General features: G+C 46.3%; 1 protein-coding gene and 1 pseudogene across 4 annotated transcripts in view; one reads left to right on the top strand and one right to left on the bottom strand.

Moving 5' to 3' along the window:
• Positions 1–3,822: 3,822 nt before the first annotated feature.
• DHRS7B (dehydrogenase/reductase 7B) overlaps positions 3,823–24,649 on the bottom strand; it is a 61,953-nt gene continuing 41,126 nt past the window's right edge. For all 4 annotated transcript variants that reach the window (XM_047832470.1, XM_047832472.1, XM_047832469.1 and 1 more), the window contains 5 exons: positions 20,270–20,379; positions 11,787–12,003; positions 11,068–11,160; positions 7,715–7,867; positions 3,823–5,046 (listed from right to left, as the gene is read on the bottom strand). In XM_047832470.1, the coding sequence (XP_047688426.1) occupies positions 4,841–5,046; positions 7,715–7,867; positions 11,068–11,160; positions 11,787–12,003; positions 20,270–20,379 (779 nt within the window). In that variant the 3' untranslated portion in view covers positions 3,823–4,840. The remainder of the gene's footprint in view (positions 5,047–7,714; positions 7,868–11,067; positions 11,161–11,786; positions 12,004–20,269; positions 20,380–24,649) is intronic.
• Positions 13,485–13,860, top strand: LOC125151452 (60S ribosomal protein L31-like; annotated as a pseudogene).

Here is a 24,649-nt window from a genome sequence, read left to right as displayed (position 1 = left end):
GCACCCTCCCCTTGGCGCCCGTCTCAGTGTTCCCATTCCATAGCAGTCAGGTCCCGTGTCCCCCTCACAGCAAAGGGCAGATTGCACACCATCCTCCATATCCCTGTAAGGTTTCAGATAAATGAAACCGGCCTTTCCACAAAGACACTGGGTTCCCCGCCTTAACTGCAACCTTCCTAAGACCTGCTCAGTCCTCCCTGAAGAGCTACATGGTACTTCTTTCTGAAGGGTCCATCTTCAAGAAGCAACCTAGTTTTAAAGGCTCTACCAGGAAGAGCTGATACCAGAGAATAATGAAGGGGTGCATGCGAAGGTGTCCAGAGCTCAAAGGGAGTGACTGGGCTATTTATTATAAGGGAGATTCAGAGCTTTGAAAAGCTTTCAAAATGGACCATCCGTCATCCACAAAGAGTTTGAAAAACTGTAACTCCGAGGAGCCTAGAAGTACTAATCACTCATTCGAATGCCGGGTGGCAAAATGGTGTTGGGTACACAGTGTCGTTTACGGGGCAGTCTGCCGTCTGGAGCAAAAGGATAAATTGGTAGCGATCCCAGACAAATAGACCTGGTCTCAACTGTACAGTGCCTGCGGTCCCTTGGGTGTCTGGCTGCCGGTTCCCGAGCCTGCTGGGCCGGAATGGTAGGTGTTTTTGTAATAAACGGCCCAGGTTCGGAAAGGGAGCCCCATGCTCTGCCTGCACATCAGCTTTCCTGGGGCAGGAGGCTAGAAGTGGACAAGTAGGCATCTCGGTGGGTTGAGGGCTGAGCAGAAGCCCTCACCAGGAGAAGAGGCCAAGTGCGAACAAGGTGCCTGAGGCTGCGCTCAACAAACTGATTCTTGTCGGGTGGACTAGCCCAGGTTCTGAGACACCACCTCACTTACAGGTCTCGTGCCAGGGTGAGGGCTCGGCACTGCTGGGGAGCGCGGGGCAGGACTCTCGTGTTCCAGGCCTCTACGCGAGCGGCGCCCCAAACTGGCTGGGAAGGGGAGCGGCAGGATTACACCTCCTGCAGCTGGAAGGATTCCCTTCTGTGGGCGCCGGCTTCTCTGTTTCCGTCGCCTTCCCACTTCGACATCGCTGACAAGTGGGTTGTGCTCCTCTGTGACGTGCCACGATGCTCTGGAAGAAACAGCAATTTTTAAGTCATTGCCAACTGAGAGACAAAGGCCAAGTCGGCTGGGCCCTTCTCTGCAAAGTCCACACACGAGCCCTGTGCGTGCCATTTCTGTGAATGCATCGTGCAATTAACCTAATTACGTGAGTCTTGGAACTGCCCAGTCTCACCCCAGTTTCAGAGGAGAGCAAAGAGCCTTTGTGAAGGTCAACTTGTCAAGAATGCAGGGGGAGCAGACCCTGGCAAGCACTCACGGACGGTCTCTCTTCATCTGTCTGCGCCCTCCAAAGTGTTCACATCTGCTTCAGCAGCTGTCAGGCCCCACTGAAGGGGAGGGAGACTCCTTCCATGGAGCCTGTGAGGAGCCGGGCAGTGCGCCCAGGCAGCTGCGCGCTCACCATTCCATCCAGTCACTCGCGAGCCGTGGCCGCTCAGCAGTGCGCAGATGTGTGGTGCTGCCATCTGGAAACTCACTTGGTTGTACTTTCCATGCTCTGATTTGGGCACGAAACACAGGCGCGCCTGCTTCTGCCCTCGGACCAGTGAAACACCAGGAGACCTGAAGAGCAAAGTGGAAAGTGCCTTTGAACTTCATCTGCAGGCAGAAGCAATCCAGAACTGAGCTTTTCAAGCATACCCAGAATCCCAGGATGCAAGAGAGAGAGGAGAACAAAGCTTTGAGGACAGAAAGGAGAAACTGGAACAGCACCACCACCACCCCAGGCGGCAGATGTTCGTATTCAGACACCGATCTGAAAGCAAGAGTGACATTATCAGGGAAACACAAATCAAAACCACAGTGAGATACCACCTCACACCTGCCAAATGGCCACGATGAACAACTCAGGCGACAACAGATGTTGGTGCAGATAAAGAGGAACCCTTTTGCACTGCTGGTGGGAATGCAAACTGGTGCAGCCACTGTGGAAAACAGTATGGAGGTTCCTCCAAAAACTGAAAATAGAACTACCCTGCGACCCAGCAATTGCACTATTAGGAATTTATCTAAAGGACACAGGAGTGCTGATTCGAAGGGGCACATGCACCCCAATGTTTATAGCAGCACTATTGACAGTAGCCAAAGTATAGAAAGAGCCCAATGTCCACTGCCTGGTAATGGATAAAGAAGATGTGGTATACACATTCAATGGAATACATGTATTCCAATCATGATTTCACTCACATGTGGAATTTAAGATAAAAAACAAATGAACATAAGGGGAGGGAAGAAAAAATAATATAAAAACAGAGAGGCAGACAAACCGTAAGAGACTCTTAAATACAGAGAACAAACTGAGGGTTGCTCTCGGGTGTTGGGTGGGGAGATGGGCTAAATGAGCGATGGGTACTAAGGGCACTTGCTGGGAGGAGGACCAGGTGTTATATGTAAGTGATGAGCCACTAGATTCTATTCCTGAAATCATTAGTACACTATGTGTTAAGTAACTAGGATCTACATTTTAAAAAAATTTTTAAAAAGAGATGCCAAGTTGGGGTCCTGGTCCCCAGGAAAGGGGCTGCGGCTGCCATTCCAGTGGAGACAGCAAGCCCCGCCTTTACCAGGCAGTGCTGTCCCCGGGGAGCCGCGCCCAACTCCAGAGGCCCCCCAACATGGCTTGACGTGCCACACGGACTTTTGAAGAACCCTGAATCACTTGCCCTTTTAGTCCTCTGCGTAGTTTCTAAGGCCGGAGAGAGCATGTGCTGCGGTGCGAGCGCGTCTTCAGTACCTCTCTGACCTTGCCAACCTCCTCAAGGGCAGCTGGGCCTCAGCCTTTGGCAGACAGCCAGATCCAGCTAAATTTAACGGTTGTTTGTGTTATATTATTCACTATTCATATGGTAGAATATAAGTTTTCTAAAGTAAGTTTTAGCAAGTGAGTTGGTTGAGTCCTCAAGAATGTGCGGTAAAGACACATGCAGTGGTTTGGGATCTGGCTCAAGTGTCGTGTCTAGGTTGAGACCCTGCACGTCTGCTCCAAGTTCTGTGTGCCACCTGCACCCCAGTCAGGGCTTGGGGGGCTCCCAGCCACTGTCACAGCGGCCCCCAAAGCAACCACCTCAACAGTGCGTTTGACGTCGTCTTTTGATGACAGACCGTGTGGCTGCTAAACGTGTGTTCTTTTGAGGGCAGGAGATCGCATCGGCCTCCAGGTGCTGCCCGTTTTGTTTATCGGAGAGAAAAGGGCAGCCCTTGGATACGGGCCCTGTTGAAAGTGCCCATCAACAAGTGTCCAAGGAGAGATGTTCTCTCATTCCCATTTAGAGGAAAAGCTTTCTTTGTCACTGCCTTTTCCTGAGCACCTGCTGTGCCCTTGGCCATTTAACTCAATGTCACGCTAGGTTTTAGAGTGGCTGCTACTGCTGTCTTGGGTCCAGCTCTTTCCTGGCTCTAAGAGCCCTGATGTGAACAGTAAGGTCTCTCTGTTCCATGTCTGGAGGGAAGTAGATGGTTTATTTGGAAGATGAAGAGCCAACCCATATGTCTATATCCACATTTCAACCAGGGGCCCTTGGAATGTTCAGGCCCATGGTGGGAGCTGGGGAAGATCACCAGATCTAATGCCCCACTCTTCATGCTCCTGCTCTCAGGAAACTTGACGGCCTCAAACACTAACCACAGGCTGTGGCTTTGGCCATTTTTATTTCAGGGATAGATTTTAAAACACAAGCTCCATAGGACCAGAGTTGGGACACAGTGCGAGGTGCCGGTATGATATGCAAGATTTTTATTCCAAGTTGGGAAAGTCATACAATGCACCCACAATTTCCACTTTCAGCCTCAATAATAGGAAAAGTTTCATCCTAAACTTTCAATATGAAGTTGATTCACTCATTGAACCTCAAGCATGTATTTTTAAGAAATCAAAAAGGTGGAAGCAGGCATCCAACAGGCACAGCTAGCAAATGACTGCTCTCACCAGGGACCAGATGCCGCTTTAGAATCCCTCCCCACCTGACCAGGCTTTTGAGTCTTCTTTCCTAGAGGATACACGGGACCACGTGGGGTTTTCCTCTCCCTTTTCCCTGTTTCCTTAATAAATTCGTCTTCTGCTTGGAGTGGGGCCTGGTCTACGGGGCTTGAGGTGAGAGTTTACAGGGGAAACAGGGAATTCCTTTTAGGAACTAAAGCCGGCATCACTTGGGTTATGCTGGAAGACAGAAGGCGTATTAGCCCATTGGTCATGTTGGATGATGGACTGTAGAGCCCTGAAAATGGATATGGATGATGGCTTCTTACGACAGCCTTCTCCCTTGAGTGCTGCAGGTGCCTCTGCCAAAACAATTAGGCACGTGGTCCAGGTAAGTCAAATATGAGAACTGGGTCAGGTGACGTCAGGATGTCTTCTGTTTTCAAGGCTGAAACACTTTCTAGGAGCTGGCGGAGGCTGGAATTCAAAGGAGACATAGTTCTTCCATCCCTTGAGGACTACACCTCTGACTGCTCATTCATTTATTTCAGGTCCTTACTTTAAACTGAGCTCCACATTTGTTCCGTAAGGTTTACCCCTCATCCCTGGGAAGAAGGTTGTTGCCTTTTTGGTTTTCATTCTATTAGCAGAGGCCTAGCCAGGGATCTTCAGTTCAGGACAAGCGTATGTATGTTCCATCTTTCCCACTCGTAAGACAAACATCCAGTAAAGTCTCAACAAACACAGCTGTCCCTTGTCCAGCACCTGTACCCAGGCAGGTGCTGCTTCCCTCTCCCAGCTCAGACGTGCGACTAGGAGTTCTTGGATTTCCGCTCCTTTCTGGCCCTGGAGGCCATGAGGCGGAAGAAGAGCCCAGGAGCCAGAGTTCGCAGATAAATGGCCAAGGAAGGCAGGAGGTCGGCCAGGATCACATCTTTCTTTTTCTTTCCCACCGCAGCCAGAACATCTCGGGCCACCTCCACGGGGCTTCGGCCTTGGGCTGTGGTCTTGTCCATAACTAAAATAAAACCAAAGAAACACATGAACTTAGAAGCAGAAGTCTCTCTCCGCAGGACTTGAGCTGACATGAACCGATGTCGGCTGAATTTCCCATCATGGGGCCCTTGCCACAGTCTGTCAGGAGGCAAGGGGTTTGCCACCATCCCTGACTATTCCATACTCCAAAGAAATGAGGAAGCCGTCAGCAGCTCAGTGTGTGTGAGGGGGGAGAGGGGACTGTGGGGGAGATGTGGAAACGTGGTAGATGGGTGACCTTGTAAGTGCTTACAACTGGTGGCTCACGACAAAGGCCAAAGGCCAGCCCAGATGGGGTCTCAAAGAGCAATCACACACACACCGATTCCCGACCTTGGGAACTGTTGTCTACCGGAACGCCCAACTGAGGGTGTTGCAGCACTGATTTGTCTGGGGTAGCTTGGCCTGAGGTCTGCCAGATGGGTGATAGGAGGAGACTATGACCCCTCATGTGCACGACAAGCTGGCCAGACTGAGAGTGAGGTGGGTCAGGAAGAGACGTCCCAGTTCCCCACATCATGTGGTGACCGGATAAGGAACAGGAAGAAATCCTTGGTTTGTTTTCGGTGCCAGAGGCAGCTCAGGGAGGTTAGGAGGTGTTAGGCTGGTTGATGCCAACTGATGTTCCTTCTTTCCTAGTGATGTGACAATGTTGCCAACCAAGCAGAACCAGTTGGCAGCCAGAGAGGAGAGGCCACTAGCGCAGACCATTTGAAACTATTTGTAAGTTGTCCAAACTGCGTGAGCCTCCTCACCGATATCTATTCTCCTTGTGTTTTTGTTAACACAGAATTGATTTCTGATAGTTGCTGATTTTTAAAGGCCATAGAGGGAATTTTTTAAAAAAGATTCTTCTAGGGGCACCCGGGTGGCTCAGTGGGTTAAGCATCTGACTTTGCTTAGATCATGATCTCACGGTTCGTGAGTTTGAGCCCTGCATCAAGCTCTCTGCTGTCTGTCAGCTTGGAGCCCACTTAGGATCCTCTGTCCTCTTCTCCCTCTGACCTTCCCCTGCTCATGTGCGCACGCACACGCTCTCTCTCTCTCAGAATAAATAAATAAACTGGAAAAAAAAAAAAAAGGAAAAGAGCTTTACATTAAAAAGAAAAAAAACATTCCTCTAGGGGTTCCTGGGTGGCTCAGTTGGAAAAGATTCTTCTAGGGGCAACTTTGGCTCAGGTCATGATCTCGCAGTTCACAAGTTCAAGCACTGGACTGGGCTCTGGGCTGTCAGTGTGGAGCCCACTTCCGATCCTCTGTCTCCCTCTCTCTCTGTCCCTCCCCTGCTTGCTTTCTCTCTCTCTCAAAAATAAACACTTAAAAAAAAAAAAGAGATTCTTCTAGATATAAATAAGTATGAACCTCTCTAGCTCTATGCCTCTATATGGTTTCTGCTGACTTGCTGAGTGAGCGCCTATCCAGGGCATGTGCAGTTCAGGTCTGGCCGAGGTGGGGTGCAGGAACAGGAGGCCCCTGGTGAACACCATAGCATAGGCCCAAAAGGTCACATCCAGGGAGGCAGGACATGGCAGGTCAGTACTTAAGAGGTAGGCAGGCCCCATGCAAATGTGGGAAAGCAACTCAGTTCCCAGGACAATAGCGTGCATGGGTCACCTGACCCGGGAGGCTGGCCTGAGCCTGCACGCTGGGGCCGGCCCATTCAGCCCACTAGTGGTGACTGCAGGTCAGCTCACCACATCTTTGGCTGAAGCAAGATGGGAGATCTGAGACCGGTACACCCAGCGTCACCCCAGAAGACTGTGCTCTTTCCTTTGAGTATCCTGAAATCAGTCATTTCTCAAGCACACTGAGTGGGGAATCTTTTGGGGCAAGCAACCCATACTTTCCATGCGATTAATCCACTTTAATTTTACTTTAATTCACTGAGGATGGGTGAGCAGAAAGTCTGGCAGCATTTCAGCTTGGCCCTCAAAGTCCTTTAAGGACTGAGTCCTGGCCAACAGGGACCCTGTTCCAACAGCTGCAATGGTGATGCTCAGGCTAAGGATGGCTCGTGGTAAATGACCATTATTCAACAGTATATATAACCAACACCCGTACATCAAGTTTTTTAGTTTTAAAAATTATATTCCAGGGGCGCCTGGGTGGCTCCATCGGTTAAGCACCCGACTTTGGCTCAGGTCATGATCTTGCGGTTCCTGAGTTTGAGCCCCCCATCCTTCTGACAGCTCAGGGCCTGGAGCTTGCTTCAGATTCTGTGTCTCCCTCTCTCTGTCCCTACCCTGCTCACACTTTGTCTCTCTCTCTCTCTCTCAAAAATAAATAAACATTTTTAAAAAATGTTTTTTTTAATTATATTCTGGGGGCACCCTGGGTGGTTCAGGAAGTTAAGTGCCCCACTCTTGGTTTAGGTTCAGGTAATGATCTCATGGTTCGTGGCATGGAGCCCCACGTTGGGCTCTGTGCTGACAGCATGGATTCTCTCTCTCTCTCCCTCTCTGCCCCTCCCCCACTCATTCTCTCTCTCTCTCTCTCTCTCTCTCTCTCTCTCTCTCTCTCTCAAATAAATAAACTTTAAAAAATTACATTCCAAAAGAAAAAGAATCGAAGAATCATCAGGTGAGAGAAGCACATCTCACTATCGCCAGCCGACAGCTTTTCGTGGAAGAAAAGAGAAACTAGGGCCTCACCTCCGTATTTGGACCCATCAGCAGTGACAGCATTTACAGAGAGGTTGGTGTGGATGTAGCCGGGGCTGATGACAGTCACCTCGATCTCATACTGTTCCATCTCGGCACGAAGACAGTCAAAGAATGCCTGGGTTGCATGTTTGGAGGCCGCATCTGCAAAGGTTTGTGGTCAGAGATGCAGGTGAGGGAGAGGGCCCGAGACAGGCCCACATATTCGTTCCCATTCATTCGCTTTTACTTAAAAACTGATATTACAATTTAAGATTACAGTATTACAGCCGTGTTTCTTTCCTGACTTAGGGAAGTGCAGTGTATACCCGTTCTTAGGAAATACCCTGCTGTGTAGGAGTAAAGGAGCATCATATTCCTCACCCTCTTTCAAATGATTCAGGAAATAAATTATAAATCATATATACACACATACATGCATATATACACACAACACATACAGAATATGATAAAGCAAATATGGTCAGATGTTAACAACTGGGGAATCTACATGAAGGCGACATGGGAGTTCCTTGCACTGTTCCTGCAACTTTTAAGTATGAAATTATTCTAACATTAAGAGTTAAAACATATATATATCACAACTTAATGTCTAATGAGTGAAACATTTAAGTGGGACAGACGATGTAAGAGTCAAAGTCTTCCTTCTGTCTTCCAATTCCATTCTCCAGAGATAACCTATGCTAATGGTTTCTCAGCATTTACTTTTTAGATACTCTATGTACATATATGTGATTTTACACTTAATTTTTTTTTTAACAGAAGCGAGCTCTACTGTTTATATTATTCCTGCCAGTAGCTTTCTCCCCCTGGTGACACAGACCATATAGCCTCTGTGGCACCCGTGCAGGCCCACCATGCTCTCCATGGGCCACCAGACTTCAGGGGTTGGAACTTCCGGGCTTGTCTCCAGGTCTCGTCATTGAACAGGGCTGCCAGTGAGCATCCTTGCATGCACGGGAGTGTGTGTATAAAATCCATGCTTAGCTTTCTTATGTATTTTGTTTGATAAACTTCCATGAAGTGGCTTCCTCTGGAAGAGCCATCGATCCTGCTCCACTTGGGAGAAGTCGAGCCACGGCAGCTTGTCAGCCACGGCTCCACAGTGTGGTGAAAGGTGCTCTGAGGGGGGACAACAGTGACCCGACAATGACATTCTTGGGAAACACACAGCATCTCCACTGAAAATCAGTTTCCTCCAATTCAGAGTTCTAAGTAGCTTAGCCATAGGAAAGGGGCATCCATCAGCTGAAATGGCAGGAAGGGAAAAAGCAAGGAAGTGTCCCGGCAAGGCACGTTGAGAGAGTCCAGTGTTGGCCCTCCCTGCGGCGCCTTTCTCAGGCCAGCGCCTTTGGTGTGGGCCGAGCTGCTGGGGGCTGGACGAGGAGTTTGCGGGTAGGTGGGTGGAGAAAGCTGCCCCTGTCAGCTGTGATCCCAGGGGTGCAGCCCAGGCCCAAAGACTGAGAAGAGTCACCCTGGGGGGGGGGGGGGCCCAAATAGAAGGCTGCACCCTGATGACTAGTCTCACAGAGTCCCAGGCCGTAGGTCCTCAGCCAGGCTGACTTACCACCATCACCACGGCTGTCACTAGTGAGCCTCTCTGACTTGCAGGGCACGGGGCTCGACAGGCCACCTGGATCATCCCACCAGCGGTGGGAAGCGGGTAAGGCCGCTCTCCCATTTTATAGTCAAGAAGACTGCTGCTCACCAGGGTTAGCTAATATGCCCAGGCACACCGCCACACTCAGTCTGCTTGTCATAAAGCGCCCAGACCAACTCTGCGGGACCTACTGCAGCCACAGGCCAAGTGGAGAACAAAATTCAGGGAGATTAAGTCAAAGTAAAGTTTGAAAGTAATTTAGTACAAAGAATACTGTATATCCTTTACCCTGATTTATCTATTATTAACATTTCACCTTATTTGTTTTATCATTTGTGATTATATTTCTTCCTGAACCATTAGAGCTGTCTTAGAGAGCTGTCCTGTGCTGCCGGGAGTCAAAATGGAATGCTGGTGAGCAGGGAAATAACAACCCCAGAAACAACTATGGATGGAGAACCCCACAGTCCACAAAGGACTCTTGGTCTCCAGGTGTCTCCTCTCATCTTTAACACAGCCTTGTGAAGTGTGTGCGGTAACCGTCAGTCTCTTCACAAGCAAGGAGACAGAGGGTCAGGGACTTTAAGTTACTTGCCTAAGGATATGCGACTAGAACCACAAGGCAGAGCAGGGGTTCGTATCTGGAGAGAAAGAAGATGTCTTTGTCACAGCTCCGGTTCAGATAGCGTCTGGCCGGATGTCTGGTACGGTCCTTGCAAAGTGCTGACCCGGCTCTGCCCTCCCTCCCTTCGCTGCCCAGCACGCAGCTGCGCCAGGCGGAGGCCCGCACTCGAAGGTGAGAACAGATGACGTCAGCGCTGACTGCACAGGGCAGAGCAAAGGAAGGAGTTCCCCGGGCGGTCCGTGAAACCACCTTTGAAATCTTTCAGCAAAACAGAACCAGGCTCCGTCTGCTTGCCGGTACAACGGGGCGGTAGACAGCGGAGTGAAATGATATCTCAGAATTCTGGCCCAGTCACTCGTACGTGGAGGTGAGTGTGCAAACTGGAAGTCAGTTTGGCAGGGTTAATTTCCTGGTCCTATTTAATATTTCCACTTTTGGGAGTTTATCTTACTGAAACCCTCCCACGAGTGCCTCGAGATGTCAGTATTCAAGGAGGTTCTGGGTAGCACATCATCGGTACCGGTCAAGAACTGAGGGCACGTGATCCTCGCGCGTCCAGGAAGATGGCTCAACAGCTCACGTCGTATCTACCCGAGGCATTACTACTGTATCGTCTGGTGGAATCGGCAAGCCACAAAACGGTATGTACAGTGTGATTCCGTGTTTGTACGCTACCATGTGTTTGCTCACACGAGAAAAGTTTGGAGGCACGTGCCGCAAAGTGACCCAGCGGAAGTGCCCGTGAGGACGGTGCAGACCGACAATGAGATGGTGGCCAGCGCGCACGGCCCTCGGCCCGGCACTGCTCTGGCGCTTCTCCCCCAGCGCTCAGAGAGGAACTCAGTCTTCCCGGCGGCTCCTCTGGCCTGGGACTGGCCGGTCTCCCTTCTGCAGCTGGGGGTGCGGCGAGGACACTCGCACGAGGTCACACGGGGGAGAGGGGGGTGGGTAAGGAGTGGAGCTGCAATCTGAAGCCCGGCCTGCTCAGAGCACATTCTGATCAATTCCCTCCCACACTCTGTATTGAGTATCTGCCCAGCGACACTACATGTGTTATTTTTATAATCACGAGAAAACATGAGGGAAAAGCATAGGGGAGAGAGACTAGGAAGTACTCACATGCTGATCGGAAAGGAATGCTGATTTTGCCCTGGATGCTGCTGATCGCAACAATATGGCCTTGTCGCCTTTTGATCATGGAGGGCAGGAGTGCTGAAGAAAGAGAGTAGAGGTTTTAGGGCAGGACTTTCTTCTGGTCACCACAGCTAACACTGACAGGAGGCGAGCTTGCTTATTGTATGTAGTCAGAGCCAGGGAGGTGAACAGGGAAGGCTTCTCAATGGGGAGCGCCACGCTTCCTTGGGACTCTCAGGTCCCCTGTGCCCAGCAGACTGCCAACAGGAGGGAGGAGGCCAGTGGAGGACTGGGAAGGAAGCAAGGAGGGAGGCAGGCAGAAGCCTAATCACTAGGAACAGTCAGTCAGCTCAGTCACCTTTTCTAGGCAGAGCCTCTACCCTTGAGTGATGCCCATGGCCGGACATAAAAATATCCCCACTTTGTATGGGTTTCCAAACACCATGAAGAGGAAATGGGGGCGGGGGGGACAATGCTGTATAAATAAAGCTGTCACTGGGGAGAACATCTTGATTTAAGGCTATAAAGCAGACAAAGAAAATGCAAGTGAAAGCCTGGAGAAAAACACCCAAGCTCTAATGACAACACCCATTCCAGGGTAAAATAGATGGAGACGGGTAACATTTAGCTAAAAAGGAACCAAGTAAAGTAAAAAGAACGTCAACATAACACTGCTCCTTCTTCTTTTACTTCAGGACCGTTACCTTTCGTTAGAGCAACTGGGCCAAAGTAGTTTGTCTCCATGACTTTCTTATCCACGTCTGGGGTAGTGTCCACAATGGCGCCTCGGTAGCTGATGCCAGCATTGTTGATGAGCACATCCACGTAGCCGAAGCACTGCAGGATCTCAGCTGTTGCTGCAACTATGGCCCCAGGGTCCGCAAGGTCAAAGGCCACCGTGTAAGGCTTGTGTGTCTGCACCTGGTCAAATATGACAGAAACCGAATGCATCTTCAGAGTGACAGGCACGTGAACCACATGTCCCTGCTTTTCAGAGGGTGGGGAGTAGCCCGCTGGGCATGACATGCTCAGGCTCTAGCACCTGTCTTCCAAAGAAATGTGGCCTGAAGGATCTTGCCTATGGTGCTCACACCTGACCTGGGCAACCTGTCCCCTGAACTGAAAATGACTTCTAGAGCCAGACTCCCCTTGCTGCCCTGTGCCAGCATGGTGCTCTACGGTACCATTACATCTCAACAGAGGCTCTGTTCTTCTCGGGTTAAGTCACTTTCATTCATTTGTTCATGAAACATTTTTGTTGTTGTTGTTAATATATCTTCTATGTGCCGGGCACTGGGGACAGGGCAAAAAGCAAGACAAACATGGTTCCTGTCTTCTAGAAGCAAACTGTCTAGTGAGGAAGACAGACAGATTCTCTAATTGTAAAGAACGGGATGCCAGAGAAATGAAAAACTGAGCCGTCTAACTTACAGGACTTCCCAATGGAAGTGAGTTTAACAAGAGGCAGAAGGAGTGGGGGTATGAAATGAGAGAAGATGGCACAGTAGGAAGTTCTAGGAGTCTGTCTTTCCCCCTGGATGCTGTACTAGCAGGAACTCTCTGATATGACAATTTTGGAACTCTGTAGTCTATCTGATGCTTGCAGCTTCCGGGGCAGTGCTTGGCTGGCAAGTTATGGATAATCTGGGTCAATTCAAGCCATCAGCTTGGTGGTAGCTTTCCATTCCCCACCCCCATCCCTGTGGCAGGCCGCTGTAGGAAAGGCTACCCACATCTCTGGTGCAGCTTGAGGATGCCAAGGTAGGCAACGAGGACCTTGTCTCCAAAAATCAGGATTGTGTTCTGACGGTGGATTGCTGCTCTGATCACTGAGGCGCAGTATGGATGCAAGTTGCATTATTTTAACCACTACTAGCTAAAATAGTTTCCAATAGATTTAAAGGAGTTACACTTATTATTCTGATATTCAAAAATATAAATAAATCCCCAGAAAACACACCTGAGGAAGCCTAGACAATGGACTTCCTAGACACAGATTTTAAAGCAAATGTCTTAAAAGATCCTCAAAGTGCTAAAGGAAGACATGGAAAAAGTCAGAAAATTGATGTATAAACAAAATGAGAATATCATTAAAGAAACAGAAATTATAAAAAAAATTCTGGAGCTCAAAAGTACAATGACAAAAATGGAAAATACCCTAGAAGTTCAAAAGCAGATTTGAGCACAGAGAAGAGAGAATCAGTGAAACTGAGAGAGGACATCTGAAATCACTGACTCTGAGAATAAGAAAAAAAGAATAAGGAAAAGTAAACAGGACCTAAGGGATCTGTGGGATGCCATCAAGTGGACCAATAAACACACTGTGTAAATCTGAGAAGGAGAAAAGAGAGAGAAAGAGGAAGATAGAATATTTGAAGAATAATTGCTGAGGGGCCTGGCAGAATGGCTCCCTCAAAGAAGGGTGGCGAGAAGGGCCGTTCTCTCATCAATGAGATAGGGACCAGAGAACACATCATCAATATTCACAAGCACATGCATAGAGTGGGTTTCAAAAAGCCTCTTGGACACTCAAAGAGATCCAGAAATTTGCCATGAAGGAGATGGGAACTCCAGATGTGCACACTGACACCAGGCTCAACAAAGCTATCTGGGCCAAGGGAATAAGAAATGTTCCATACATGAGTAACCATGTGTGGTTGGTTGTTCAGAAAACATAATGAGGATGAAAATTCACCAAACAAGCTCTATATGTTGGTCACCTATGTATCTGTCACCACCTCCAATAATCCACAGACCATTAATGTAGATGAGAACTAATTGCTGATTGTCAAATAAAGGTATAAAACTGGGGAAAAAAAGAATTGCTGAAAACTTTCTGAACTTCATGAAAGACATGAATCTACACATCAGAGAAGCTCAACATTGAGTTAGATAAATTCAGAGGCCCACTTGAAACATTATAATCAAACTGTCAAAAGACAAAAACAGAGTCCTGAAAACAGCAAGAGAGAACTACTTCTCACATAAAAGCAATTCTCAATACAATAATCAGCTGATTTCTAATCAGAAACGTTGGAGGCCAGAAGACAGTGGATTGATATATTAAAAGGGCTGAAAGAAAAAAACTGTCAACCAAGAATTCTGTATCTGGCACAACTATCCTTCAAAAAATGAGGGAGAAATTAAGATTCCCAGATGAACAAAAGCTGAGGGAGTTAGTTACCACTAGACCTGCTCTGCAAGAAATGCTAAAGGGAGTCCTTCAGGTTTGAAATAAAAGAAAGCTGAACAGTATAATCCAAAACTATATGAAGAAACAAAGATCTCCAGGAGAGTAAATGCAGGGGCAATTATGAAAGCTAGTATTATTGTAATTTTGGTTTGTAACTCCACTTTTTACTTTCTACATAATTTAAAACACAAATGTGTTTAAAAACTATTATTAATCTGGTAATGAGCAAGTAACATGCAAAGATGTAATCTATGACATGAGTAACGAAAATGGGGGAGGACAGAGCTGTACCACAGTAGAATTTTTGTATGCTATTAATCCCCTTAGAAACCACAAACAAGGGGTGCTTAGGTGGCTTGGTCGGTTAAGCGTCTGACTTCAGCTCAGGTCATGATTTCACGGTTTGTGGGTTTGAGACCCACATCGGGCTCTGTGCTGACATCTTGGAGCCTGGAGCCTGCTTCAGATTCTGTGTCTCCCTCTCTCTGCCCCTCCCGTGCTCGTACTCTGTCTCTCTCTCTCAAAAATAAATAAACATTAAAAAAAATTTTTTTTAAACAGAAACCACAAACAAAACAGCTGTAAAATATACACATAAGGAAATACAAAGGAAATCAAAAACACTTCACTACAAAAAAATCAACTAAACACAAAAGACAGAAATGCAGGAAATGAAGGACAAAAAAGCTGTAAAGTATACAGAAAACAAAAAGCAACCTGGCAGAAGTTCCTCCTTAATATTAATTAGTTTAAATATAAATGCTTTTAAATCTCTAATCAGAAGACAGATAAAATCTGGAATTTCTTTAAAAAATCCAACTATACGCTGTCTTTAAGAGATTCATTTTAAATCTAAAGATACAATTATCTTGGAAGTGAAAGGATGAAAGAAGGATATTCCATGTAAATAATCACCGAAAGAGAGCTGGAGTGGCTGTACTAATATCAGACAAAACAGATTTTAAATCATAAAAGGTTACAAGAGACAAAAAAGGATATTGGATGTAGGCATACCTGAGAGATATTGCAGGTTTGCTTTCAGACCACTGACAGCAACTATCTCAATAAAACAAGTCAAATGAGTTTTTTGGTTTCCCAGTGGATATAAAAGTTATGTTTACACTATACTGTAGTCTATCAGTGTGCAATAGCATTATGTCTAAAAACAATGTACATATCTTAATTTTAAAATATTGCGAAAAGTGCCAACCATCATCTGAATTTTCAGTGCGTTGTAATCACTGATCACCATAACAAATTAATAATAATGAAAACGTTTGAAGTATTGTGAGAATTACCAAAATGTGACACAGAGCTGTGAAGTGGCCAAATGCTGTTGGAAAAATGGCTCCGATAGACTAGATTGACACAGGGTTGTCATAAACCTTCAATTTGTAAAATACACCATATTGGCGAAGCACAATAAAATAAGGTAAGCCTGTAAGAATAAAAAGATAGTCATTACAGCAGACAGATATAACAGTTATAAATATCTATGTACCTAATAACTGACACTCAAAATATATGAAGCAAAAATCAACAGAACTGAAGGGAGAAACAAACAGTTCTACAATATTTTGATATTTCAAAACTCCACTTTCAATAATGGATAGAACAACCAATCAGAAGATCGGTTACAAAATAGAGGACTTGAACAACATTATAGACCAACTGTACCTAACAGATGTATACAGAACATCCCACCCAACAACAGCCTAATACACATTCTTCTCAAGCACACATGGAACATCCTCCAGGAGAGACCATATATTAGGCCACAAAACAAATGTCAACAGATTTAAAAAGATAGATATCATTTAAAGTGTCTTATTCAACCACAGTTTAATGAAGCTAGAGATCAGTAACAGAAGGTAAACTAGAAAATAAGCAGAAATTAAATAACACACTTTAAAACCACTGACTCATAAAAAATAACAAGGAAAATTAGAAAGTATTTAAACACAAATGAAAATGAAAACACCACATAGCCAATCTTATGGGTTGCAGAGAAAGCAAGGCTAAGAGGGAAATATATGCCTGTAGTTGGCTACATAAAAAAAAAAAAAAAGATTTCAAATCAGTAACATAACTTTACACCTTAGCGAACTAGAACAGAGCAAACTAAACCCAAAGCTAGCAGAGGAGGGAAATAATACAGATTAGAGAGGAGATTAAAAAAAATTCAGAGTAGAAATAAAGAAAATCATGAATGCAAAAGTTGGTTCTTTGAAAAGATCGACAAAACTGAAAAACCATTAGCTAGACAAAGAAAGATAGGATGGAAATAAATTAGAAATGAAACCCTGGGTGGCTCAGTTGGTTAAGCATCCAGTTTTGGCTCAGGTCATGGTTCGAGTCCTGCGTCAGGCTCTGTGTTGACAGCTCAGAGCCTGGAGCCCACTTCGGATTCTGTGTCTCCCTCTCTCTCTGACCCTCCCCCACTCATGTTCTGTCTCTCTCTCCTTCAAAAAAAAAAAACATTAAAAAAAATTAGAAATGAAAGTGGGTCCTTACCTAGATAAAAAAGATTATACTATGAATGACTGTATACCAACAAATGAGATAACCTAGAATAAATGAAAAAATTCCTTTAAACACACAAATTACCTGACTCAAGAAGAAATAGAAAATCTTAGCAGACGTATAACAAACAGGTAGAGAGATTAAAGCAATAACTTAAAGCCTCCCAACAAAGAAATGTCATGCACCAGATGGCTTCACTGGTGAGTTTCACCAAACTTTAAAGAACTAACACCAACACTTCTCATACTCTTCCAAAAAACTGAAGAGGAAGGAAAGAATACTTCTTAATTCATTCTGTGGGGCCAGCATTACTCTGATACCAAGTTCAGATAAAGACATCACAAGAGAATTACAGACCAACATCCTTTATGAATATAGATGTTAAAATCCTCAACAAAATACTAGCAAACCAATTTTAACAGCATTTTAAAAAGATTATTCACCACAAACAAGTGGGTTTTATCCTAGGAATGCAAGGGTGGTTCAACATAATAAAATCAATCAATATATCACATTAATAGAACAAAGGAAAAAAACCCATAGGATTGTCTCAATTGATGCAAAAAAGAGACTTGACAAAATCTAACACCCTTTAATGATAAAAACTCAGAAAACCAGGAATGGGGGGGAATTCCTCAATGTGGTAGAGGATGTCTAAGAAAAACCTATAGCTAATATATGTTCAATGGTGTAAGATGGAAAGTGTTCCCCCTACGATCAAAAACAAGACAAGGATGCTTGCTCTCACTGCAGCTATTCAACACAGTACTAGAGTTCTAATCAGAGCAATTACACAAGAAATAAAACGCACCAAAACTGGAAAGGAAGAAGACAACTATTCATAGATTAATGTGATTCCATATTTAGAAAACCCCAAGGAATCCAGAGAAAGCTATTACAGCTAATATAAGTCAGTTCAGCATAGTTGCAGGGTACCAGGTCAACACACACAGATCAGTTATGTTTCTACACACTAGCAATGAATAATCTGAAAAGGAAATTAGGAAAGAAAATCCATTTATAATCGCACCTAAAAGAATTAAATATTTAGTAATAAATCTAACTAAATAGGTCAAAGATTTGTATGCTAAATAAACATTACAAAACACGAAATTAAAGGAGACCTAAAACACAGAAATTAAAGGAGACCTAAATACATGGAAAGACATCTCACATTCGTGGACCGGAAGACTTAACATTGTTGTCGATACTACCCAAAGTGATGTACAGATTCAATGCAATCCCTATCAAAATAATAGCATTTTTTTTGGAGGAAATAGAAAAAAATCCTAAAATCCATGTGGAATCTCAAAGGTCCTTGAGTAACCAAGACAACACTGAAAAAAAAAAAAAAAGAACAAAGCTGGAAGACTCACACTTCCTGGTTTCAAAACTTACTGCAAAGCTACAGCCATCAAACAGTGTGGTACTGGCATAAAGACAGATATACAGACCAATAAATAGAATAGTGAGCCCAAAAATAAACCCTTGCATTCATGGTCATGTGATTTTTGACAGGTGTGGCAAGACATTTCAAGCAGGAAAGAACAATGTTTTCAATAACTGGTGCTGGGAAAACTGGATATGAACATGCAAGAGAATGAAGTTGGAACCTTACCTGACACCATACACAAAAATTAAATCAAGTGGATTAAAGACCTAGATCTTGGTGTCAAACTATAGAACCGCTTAGAATAAAATATCAGGGAAAATCTTCGTAACATTAGATTTGGCAACATCCTCATGGATATGACACCAAAAACACAGGTGACAAAAAAAATAAATTGAGCTTTGTCTAAAACTAAAAGCTTTTCTAGGGCATCTGGGTCGCTCAGTCAGATAAGCATCTGACTCTTGATTTTGGCTCAGGTCATGATCTCACCACCATGAGACTGTGCCAGGCATTGGGCTCTGGGCTGACATTGTGGAGCCTGCTTGTGATTCTCTCTCTCCTCTCTCTGCCCTTTGCCCCCCTTTCTCTCTCTCTCTCTTATGCACTCAACAATCCCTCTCAAAATATATAAACAAACTTTAAAAATAATTACATTAAGTTAAAAACTTTTCTTCATCAAAGGATACTGTTAAGAAAGTGAAAAGAAAATCTACCGAATGAGAAAAAAATCTTTGCAAGTCATAGATCTAATAAAGGACTAATATCCAGAATATACAGAACACTAAACTCAACAACAAAAACAATCTGATTAAAAATGATGGGAGAAGGACTTGAAAAACGCTTCTCCAAAGAAGACATACAAATGGTCAGTAAGCACATGAAGAGGTCCTCAACATCCTATGAAATTACGGAAATGCAATTCAAAACCACAATGAGATGCCCCTTTATATCTCCTAGGATGAGTATACTTTAAGAAAATAGTAAAAAATGGAAAGTAACAAGTATTGGCAAAGATGCAGAAAAAGCAAAACCCTCGTGCACTGCTGGTAGGAATGTAAAATGGTATAGTTTCTGTGGAAAACAGTTGCCAATTCTTCAAAAGCTTGTATATAAAACTACCTATGACCCGGCCATTCCACTCTTAGGTACAGAGTCAAAAAAAGTGAAAGCAGGGACCCAAACAGATATGTGCACAGGTCCCTTCACAGTAACATTATTCATGACAGCCAAAAGGTGAAACAACCCTAGTGCACATGAACAAATTAACGGAGAAATAAAATGTGGTATAAATGTACAAAATCTGGTATATATGTACACTGGAATATCACTCCGACATGGAGTACTGGAATGAAAATGGAATGAAATTTTGATACATGCTACAACATGGGTGAACCCTGAAGACATAAGGCTTAGTGAAACAGCCAGACACAGAAGGACAAATACTGTATTTTCCACTTATACAAGGCATCTAGAAGAGGCAAATTCATTGAAAGGAAGTAGAATGGAGGTTTCCAGGCACTGGGGAGAGGGGAGGAAGAGTGAATTATTGTTTAATAGGTATAGAATTTTTGTTGGAGATGATAAAAAGGTTTTAAGTATAGAAAGTGGTGATAGTTACACATACTCTGAATGTGTTTAATGCCACTGAGTTGTATACCTATAAATGGTTAAAATAATTAGTATGACGTGAATATTTTATTTAAATGTACATCTTTCTATGCATGTAAATACTATGTTATGTACATTTTCCACAATTAAAACTTTAGAAGTCATGGCCAACCTTCCCCCGACCCCCCACCATAAAGAGATGACTAGGTATTAGCCAGGTAAAGGCGGAGGGAAAGCGTTCACGGAGGGAACCGCCTAAATGAGCAGTGCTAGTAAGTGGCAGAGAGGGGATCTGAACCGTCTGACAGGTTCTCCCTCCGCAGGCCGTGGGGACCCATTGCCTACCCTGGCACCGAGTGACCATGTGGGTGCCCTGCACATGCAGCAGCCCAAGTGGCCGCTATCTCCTCAGATGCCTGCAGACAATGCGCTGCACCTCGTGCCCACGGCAAACACACCCCTGGGCTCACCTTGGTGGCCAGAGAGGCAGCAAGTTCTTTGGTGAGCTCTTCCAGGGCCTCCCGGTTCCGGCCACAGAGCACCAGCCTGGCACCTGCAGTGTAGAAGACTTTGGCGCATTCTAAGGGAAGAAGAAAGAACCTTGTCAGCTGAGGAGATTCCATGCCTTTCTTCCCCGGTGCAGGTCAGTCCAAACTTACCCGATGTTTCAGGATATGAATTTGTTTCTTCACATGCTCTACACATGTGTATTCACCCCTGCTGTGGACCAGGCATGAAGCCAGGAGTTAAGGCCCCAATAACAAATGAGCTCTGTTGTTGTCCTGAGAGAGCTCAGGGTCAGTGGTACAACAGACATCCACAAGCCAAGAGGAAGGCCGAGACTGGTGGACAGATTTGTTAGGTACCATGCTCAGAACTTTCCATAATGATCTTTAGCTCTGAACAACCCTGTGAGCATCAGCCTCATTTTCACAGCTGAGGAAGCTCCAAGAGGTCAAGTGATACACTCAACGATCAGGCAGCACCAGCTACTGCGAGACCGTGGCTTGCCGAGGCCTGCATTCTGGCACAATCTAGGCTGTTTCCCAAATCATTTCAATGTAACAGGTACAGATCTACGGGGGGTAGATGGTTCCTACAAGCACAGGGGGCACAGGACTCTGTTGAGAAGGGATGGGGGGCCCTACCCCAGTCCTGAGGCCTTGAGGGGCTGTTTCTCTGGAAAGCGCTTAAGGCTAAAGGAGCAGAGTTTGCAAAGCACCTGAGGGGCCATGGACAGACACATCTGGGACACAGAATGTCAGCCTTGCTAGGCTGGGAAATGACAAACAAGTCAGAAGAGCTGAACGTGCCGGGTGCCTACAACAGCAAAGGATCAGTAAGGGAGGCTGTGTCTAAGAGGCTGCCTCCGGCTGGGTGAGAAGAAGACTTGTGGCGATCAGGCTCTGCTGAACCCACTACAACATTCCAGGCAACAAGTGATGAGGACATCAACTGAGACCAAGGTACCTCTATTAGTGTTCTTTTGGTGGCAAGAAAAGAGACCCAACACACACTGGGGCAAAGCAAAAAGACTGACCAGGAGGATGCTGGGATTGCTCAAGAATGAAGAAAAAAGAGCAGAGTGGCCAAGGCTGGGGAGGGGCAGGAGTGGTGGCTGCCCAGGGCCTCCGGCAGCAGGAACCAGGTGCTGGCAGGGCTTTTCTCCATTTCATCTCCTGGGCCTGGCTTCCCCTCATCAACACAGCTCCCCTGACTCTGGGAGAGGGGCCTCTGACTGAGGCAGGCTCTGTGGCCAGCTGCGGTGGGGTGGCATCTCTAAGACTAGCCCAGCAAGGGTCACAGGTAAGTCCCCTGAGGCCCAGGGGGAAGTGTAGGGAGGGGAGACCTCCAGAACCAGGACTAGACTGTGGGGGATATTGAGAGATCAAGTCTGTCAATTCCTGGTTGGGATAGGAGGAGGTTGTGAGTCCAGACAGGGTGTACCGGTCTGATAGTCCTTCACCCACAAAAGTGTCAAAAGCTAGAAGGGCTCAAAACAGGAAGGGAAAAGAAACTCCAGCATCCTTCAGGAAAACAGAGAGAAAGTTCTTTTGACATCTAGATTGTCTTGCTGTGCAAAGCCCTCTCTTTTCACTCTACAGCTCCTCCTTTAGCTACTCTTAGAGCTTTCACTTACCATCCTCAGACCAGCACCTCTTAGTATGTCTCCAGGTGGACTTTTCTGGAAGGAAGTGCTAAGTGGACTAAACCAAGGGATTTTCAGGTGCGCTATATCACCTTCTTTGAAGATCTGGTTGGTCTGTTCACTGGCTCATCCTGACAAAGGGCACAAACCCAGACAGAGCTGCAGCCCTCACTCTGCTTGTCCCCACATGGTCTGGTCAGGATCACAGCTCCTGCCCAGCCTGCCTTGCTGTGCTTTCTCAGCAGAGCAGCAAACGCCTCATAGGGGTGGGGGTGGCGGCTGCCCTCAAAGCCAGACAGCAGCATTCCTGAGGCTAGATCTGCTCATCTGGTTTACAAAATCATTCCAAAAGATGAGGAATCTCTGGCATGGCCAGCCTCCTCACCCCATTTCATCCCGACGTGACTGACACAATGGACGTGTCATAAGGTCCACAGGGTGCAGACACGCAGAACCAAAGGTGGGGAGAGGCACACTAGCATATAAACAGCTTCTGGAAAATGGTCACATACATTCTGCTTAAGCTTTGCTTCCCAGCAAAGCCAAAAAAGGGAGGAAATTAAAGTCTGTGTGGGGAGTGACAGAAATGAAAACAACAGATTGCAAGGATTCCATTTTCATTTCTTGAAAAAGCTGACACAGGGAGGCAGGAGGGTCAAGGGAAAAAGGAAAACAGTCCCAAAGTACCATTTATCTAGCTAGGGCTGCCAGACGATTCCCCAGTGCTGCAGGCACTCTGGGCCTCCTACATCAAGATAGTTATTCACAACCTCAGGGCTGAGGCTGGCTAAAGTGAGTATGCAGAACATTCTGTTCCTTTAGTCAATGGTCTTACTGTTTTACAAGGATAAGCTCATGGAGCTTAAATATACAAAATAGGGGAGAAATACAGAAAGCTATCTGAAGACTATCACAATTCAGACTTTCAGAGCAGCTGACACGGCAGGCAGGCAGAGCAGAGCCACCAAGGGCAACCCGTGGCCGTCCTCCTCTGAAAGCTAAGGTACAGCAGCACCTCCTTGGGAGTCACCAACAGTGGCGCCTGTACTTGCCACGGCTGGGTGAGAATCTGCTCCCGTTCTGACTGGCCGGAGTGGGGAGAGATCCATGGACTCTTGTCCCTAACATATTACATAGGACACAATATAAGCAGGGTGATTTGGAATTTGGGAAAAGGCTGACCTAATATAGGAGATACACACACACACACACACACACACACACACACACACACACACGTATTGTTTTTCTTTCAATTATATTTTCTATTCCCTTCCCAGTCTTGGTTTCCAGAAGAGGAACCGCAGAATGATAAAGAGGACAGTGTCCTTCTCCAACATTCCCATATCAGAGTACCTGCAAGTTACCTTTCCATCCCAGCCAACTCTCAAATACTGTTCAAGGACTTTAAAAAAAAATGCTTCTCTCTGAGATCAAGAGAAGTGGCTGCTGACTACCCTATATATAGTAGCTGAGTAAGGTCAGAGAACCGACTGTGGCAAAGGGCCTGGAGGCAGCTGTCCCCACGCAGGTCTAGATATCTAATGACAGGCCCAGAGTTCACCCCCAGAGATCTCATTTAAAACATCATAGCAGCGGGGCGCCTGGGTGGCGCAGTCGGTTGGGCGTCCGACTTCAGCCAGGTCACGATCTCGCGGTCTGTGAGTTCGAGCCCCGCATCAGGCTCTGGGCTGATGGCTCGGAGCCTGGAGCCTGTTTCCGATCCTGTGTCTCCCTCTCTCTCTGCCCCTCCCCTGTTCATGCTCTGTCTCTCTCTGTCCCAAAAATAAATAAAAACGTTGAAAAAAAAATTTAAAAAAATAAATAAATAAAACATCATAGCAGCATGCGGATGAACCTACCTACAGCTTTCCCAGGCTCCCCCTGGCTGCCCGCAAGCCACTTACCCAACAGACGAGACCCCATCTGCTCCTTTATGTTCCTGCAACCGCCAAGTGCTTCCCACCCCCGCACAACCATGCTGCTCCCTTCTCTGGGCCCATCTGCAACACCCTCCCTGTTGGCCCGTGCTTTCCTTTCCCTGGCCATCCCCCCCACGGGTGATACAAGACGGAGTCCTGGAGTCAGACATGGGGTTTGAATCTAGAAGTCCTAGGGCAAGTCTCTGAATCTTAGCTGCAAGGATTCAGAGAGATAAAGCACAACCCAGCACATTCGTCTGCCGGGCCTCAACGGGAGCATCCGTTACTGAAATGTCAACATGCTGAGGTAAGTCCTTGCCCCTCTCCATCAGACTGTGAACTACCTGAGACAAGGCACCCTGTCTTTTATTTGTCCCAGCACTTTTCCCAGAGCCTTATAAATCAGAGATGCTCCATCAGCGCTGGCTGTGCTATGGTACCAACCGACAGATGCAGCAGGGATGGGGTTACCACGACTCTGGGTGCCTCTCGGCCTTCTTCCATGGAACTGAGCCCCCATGCAGATGATATACTGGTGTCGTGTGCTCCGTGTGCAAGTGCTGAGAAGGAGGAAGCTCCATAGGACGTGCCTGCATTTGTCCTTGGTACTGTGCCGAAGTCAATGCCCACGTGTGCAAGGGAAATGGCGGCAGCTCTACAGACTCATCTGTACGAGGCAGGGGGCGGTGACTGACTCTGGGCCTGTGTACCGGCACAAAGTTCCTGGGGCCGAGAGGCTCATCGCGTTCACCAAAGTAGGCGGAACTAACCTGGAGAAC

The sequence above is a fragment of the Prionailurus viverrinus genome, chromosome E1, assembly GCF_022837055.1.
Source record: "Prionailurus viverrinus isolate Anna chromosome E1, UM_Priviv_1.0, whole genome shotgun sequence".
NCBI lineage: Eukaryota > Metazoa > Chordata > Mammalia > Carnivora > Felidae > Prionailurus > Prionailurus viverrinus.
Note: the sequence above shows the minus strand (reverse complement) of the source record. Positions and strands in the feature narration are given on the sequence as shown.